The following is a 4,044-nucleotide window of genomic DNA, read 5'->3' on the forward strand; positions in this document are numbered from 1 at the left end:
CCTGTCCCTCTACCTGTCCCTCTATCTGTCCCTCTACCTGTCTCTCTACCTGTCCCTCTACCTGTCCCTCTACCTGTCCTTCTACCTGTCTCTCTACCTGTCCCTCTGTGTTATATGTATTCAGTAGCTGTCCAATATGTTGCTCAGGTTTTGTCCGATGGTTGCTCAGTTCGTGGTCGGCGGCAGCGTTTACTTCCTGCTCCTGCTGCTTACTCTGGGGGAGGAGCTTAAGCATTGCCCCGCCCCCCTACAGTCTCTCTGCTGCTGGGTTCACGAAACCAAGCCCGCCCGGACGATGCTCACGGTCACAGCCATCGCCGTCAACTTCGGAGTCGCCTCCTCAGACATTGTAAGTTGTTAAAAACATGTTGACCTGAAGGAACAGAGACATTGGTTACACTGAGCGTAACGCTTTCAGAAGTTTCTGTTGCTGCTTTAAACATTTTGAGTTATGTTGTTGCTGTTTCCCTCCGTCCCTCCAGCTGTGGTGCGATTCGTCAGACACTCACAACAGCAGCGACTCCCAGCTGGCTCCGCCCACCTCCACCTGGTCAGACATTAACATCTGCACACATCCAGAGGTGAGCGCTAACAAACAAACACACGTCAACGCTGTCGTGTGTCTTTTCTATGCAGATGATACATTAATTTAACCATATGATAACCATTTAACTGTATTACAGTACATGGTGCTGAGTGGTGTGGTTGCCATGGTTACCTGCGCGGTGTTCCTCAGGTTGAGTTGCGTGTTGAAGCTGGTCATCCTCCTGCTTGCCGCGGCCCTCTACACCTACCTCATAGAGACGCACAGGTGACCTCATTGGTACACACCTGCCTCATAGAGACACAATGCTGCATCCAGCATTATTATTATTATTATTATTATTATTATTATTTACTTGTATAAATACACCATAAAAATTGTGTCTTTCAGGTCTCATCACTTGTGTAAGAAGGGCGTTTGTGTCGTTCTCATGGTGATGTTTGTGGTAGCCGTCCTCTACAACAGCAGACACGTGAGTTCTACTGATTCCCGTTGAGTAAAACTATGAAAAATAATACATAAATGTCATCGTCTGCGTTCTCCTTCGTCGGTAGCTGGAGGCGACGGCGCGGCTGGACTTCTTGTGGCGCCTCCAGGCGAGGAAGGAGGTAGAGGACATGAGGGAGCTGAGGGAGCACAACGAGTGTCTGCTGCTCAACATCCTGCCGGCACACGTCGCCCAGCACTTCTTGGAGAGAGACCGCCACGACGAGGTACCGCCCACCTGCCGCCAACCTGCCGCCAGGTGTGTGTCAGTGCGTGTGTGCAGGTGTTAACAGTGTGTGTCTGCAGGAGTTGTACTCGCAGTCGTACGAGCGAGTCGGCGTCCTCTTCGCCTCCCTGCCGGGTTTCTCCGACTTCTACGAGCAGAAGGAGGTCGTTCATCAGCCCGTCGAGTGTCTCCGCCTCCTCAACCACATCATCACCGACTTCGATGAGGTCACACACACACAAATGATCTGTCAATCAACTTATCAATTATTAATATATAGAGTCACATCGTAAGTTAGCTAATGTTAGCAGAACACTAACTAATGATTGGTTTCAATTAGCTAGCACTTTGCTAACATTAGCTAACTTAAGATGTGTCTCTTTTATCTTCAAAATGTCTTTTCAACAAAGATTAGCTCAGCACTTGGCATATGTAAGTACAGCAGAGGACAGATTTGGACTCATTTCTGGACTAATAAATGAAATGTTTGTAATAATATAATAATTTCTCTCTCTTTGCAGCTGCTGGATGAATGTTACTTTCAGGAAGTGGAGAAGATTAAAACCATCGGCAGTTCGTATATGGCAGCTTCTGGTCTCTCTCCTGACAGACAGGTCAGAATAAAAGACTACATTCAAATCAAACCAAAGTGTTTTTAAAGTTTTTATTTTAATTGTTTTAGTTTTTTCTTAACATATTTTAATCATTTTCCACATTACAACAATGAAATGATGTATTAGTTATTAAAAGTCTTATTAGTTCATTTTATTTTTCATAGTTGTAAATATTTGAATAAAATTGTTTTTTTTTTATGTTTTGTATTTATATTCAAGTATTTTTATTTTATTTTAACCATTTTTCACACAATATTTCCCAGTTCTGCACTTTTTGTTTAGGTTTTTTTCACAATAAAAATATAAAAGCATAAAACTGGAGTCAGTCTCTCGCCATCAAAGAGCTTCTTTGTACCTGGACAGGTGCAGTTTTTAGAAACGGCTCCACCTACTGGACACTTTCGACCTTCCGTAGAACAGCAGGATGACGTATAATGCCGCCAAATAATTTTCCTCTTCCCATGATCCTCTGCTCCTTCCTCTCTACCTTCCTGGTGTCCAGGAGTGCGAGGACGGCTGGCATCACCTCAGCGAGTTGGTTCTGTTTGCTCTCGCCATGCAGGAAACGCTCAAACACATCAACACGCACACAGGAAACAGCTTCCAGCTGCGAGTTGGTGCGTACGCCGTATATTCAAAGTATTGTTTCTTCTTCCTAAATGTTTGTCATCGTGACCTCTGACCTCCTCTGCAGGTATCGCTCATGGGCCGGTGATTGCTGGCGTGATCGGCGCCACCAAACCTCAGTACGACATCTGGGGGACGACAGTGAACATGGCGAGCCGGATGGAGAGCACCGGCGTCAGCGGGAGGATCCAGGTGAGGACACCTGACTGCAGGTGAGTCTGTATGTCTGTATGTTAGTGATGTAACTCCGCCCCCCCATCAGGTCCCAGAGTCCACCAGCTGCATCCTGGTGGAGCGAGGCTTCCTACGGCAGCTCAGAGGGAACATTTACGTCAAAGGCATCAGTGAACGCCACGGAAAGGTGAGATCATCAGGTGTTAGTGACAAAATAATGAGATTAACAGGAAATAAAAACCTCTGCAAAGACACAAATATAAAGTATTTTAAAATATTTGAAATAGTATTCAAGTGTTTTATGTTGTATTTTTAAAGTTTTTATTAATGTTCAAGTATTTTAAAGTGTTTTTGTCGTATTCAAGTCATTTGAACAATTTTTAGTATTTTAAGTTAATTTAAATATTAAGATGAATCAATATAATTATGAAAAATATATTAAAGTATTTTATAGTGTAATTTTAGTTTTAATCAGTATTTTTAAAGTTTTATTCGTAGCATTCGAGAACAAACAAACAGTCGGTATCATGTTTGTTTGTTCGGTTCAGGTTCGTACGTTTTTCGTGAGCAGTCGCGAGGAGCGCTCCAGTTTCACGGAGCGCGGCGGTGGGCGGGGCTTCAGTCTGAACAGGAACACGCTGGGAGCTGTGGTCTACAGTCTGGTTCAGGCCCGGAAGAGGGAGAAACGGATGGAGGAGAACGGAGGGTTCCACCTGGTGGAGGCGTCGTAGGAGGAGGCCAGGTGTCGTCCTCCAATCAGAACTTCCTCTTCTGTGGTTTGGATTCAAAAAACAAGAAAACTTTATTTAAAATCTAGAAGACTTTCCCCGACTGCTTCAAAAGAGAAATTACTTTTTTTTTCCCGTCTTGCAGCCAGTGAACAGCGGCGGCGCCTGTAGGTCGTAGATTTAATACACCCATTAACTGACGCAGCTATCAGACACTTGGACTCCTGGACCATGAACATGTGACCTGACTTTAATCAAACCTTTAAATTCAGCCTCAGAAAGTCATTTGAAATAAACGTGTTTACTGTCTATTGATTACCGATATTGATTACCAATAAGTTTTTGTTTACTTTCCTCTCTTTGACAAATGTTTTCTAACGCATTATAAAATCCAATAAAGGTGCAAACAGCTCATTTCTTTGTTTGACTTTCTGTTTCATTTCTTCCCAGAAGCACTTTTTGAGTTTCATGTTTACAAAAGTTCCTAAAATATGAAATTTAAAATGATAAAAACTTTATTGTTAACATCCAGACGACAAACTGGAAACGTGTGTGTTTCCCATTTGGTTCTGAAAATGTTCTTCCAATAAAATGTTTCCTTAAAAAAGCGTACAGCAGGGACGCCTGGTTGGCTCAGTCGGTAGC

At 43.5% G+C, this 4,044-nt stretch overlaps 1 protein-coding gene across 1 annotated transcript; it reads left to right on the plus strand.

Moving 5' to 3' along the window:
- Positions 1–147: 147 nt before the first annotated feature.
- Positions 148–3,804, plus strand: LOC118340082 (adenylate cyclase type 8-like; the record flags this gene model as incomplete). The annotated part of the gene is given in 11 exon segments (XM_035677941.1): positions 148–349; positions 483–581; positions 684–811; positions 935–1,016; positions 1,099–1,257; positions 1,337–1,483; positions 1,778–1,870; positions 2,373–2,487; positions 2,565–2,689; positions 2,760–2,858; positions 3,220–3,804. Coding segments are annotated over 11 exon segments (1,432 nt in total), but the record flags the coding sequence as incomplete, so codon positions are not given.
- Positions 3,805–4,044: the final 240 nt, after the last annotated feature.

The sequence above is a fragment of the Morone saxatilis genome, unplaced genomic scaffold (assembly GCF_004916995.1).
Source record: "Morone saxatilis isolate NCDOM2014 unplaced genomic scaffold, NCSU_SB_2.0 Contig6, whole genome shotgun sequence".
Lineage (NCBI taxonomy): Eukaryota > Metazoa > Chordata > Actinopteri > Moronidae > Morone > Morone saxatilis.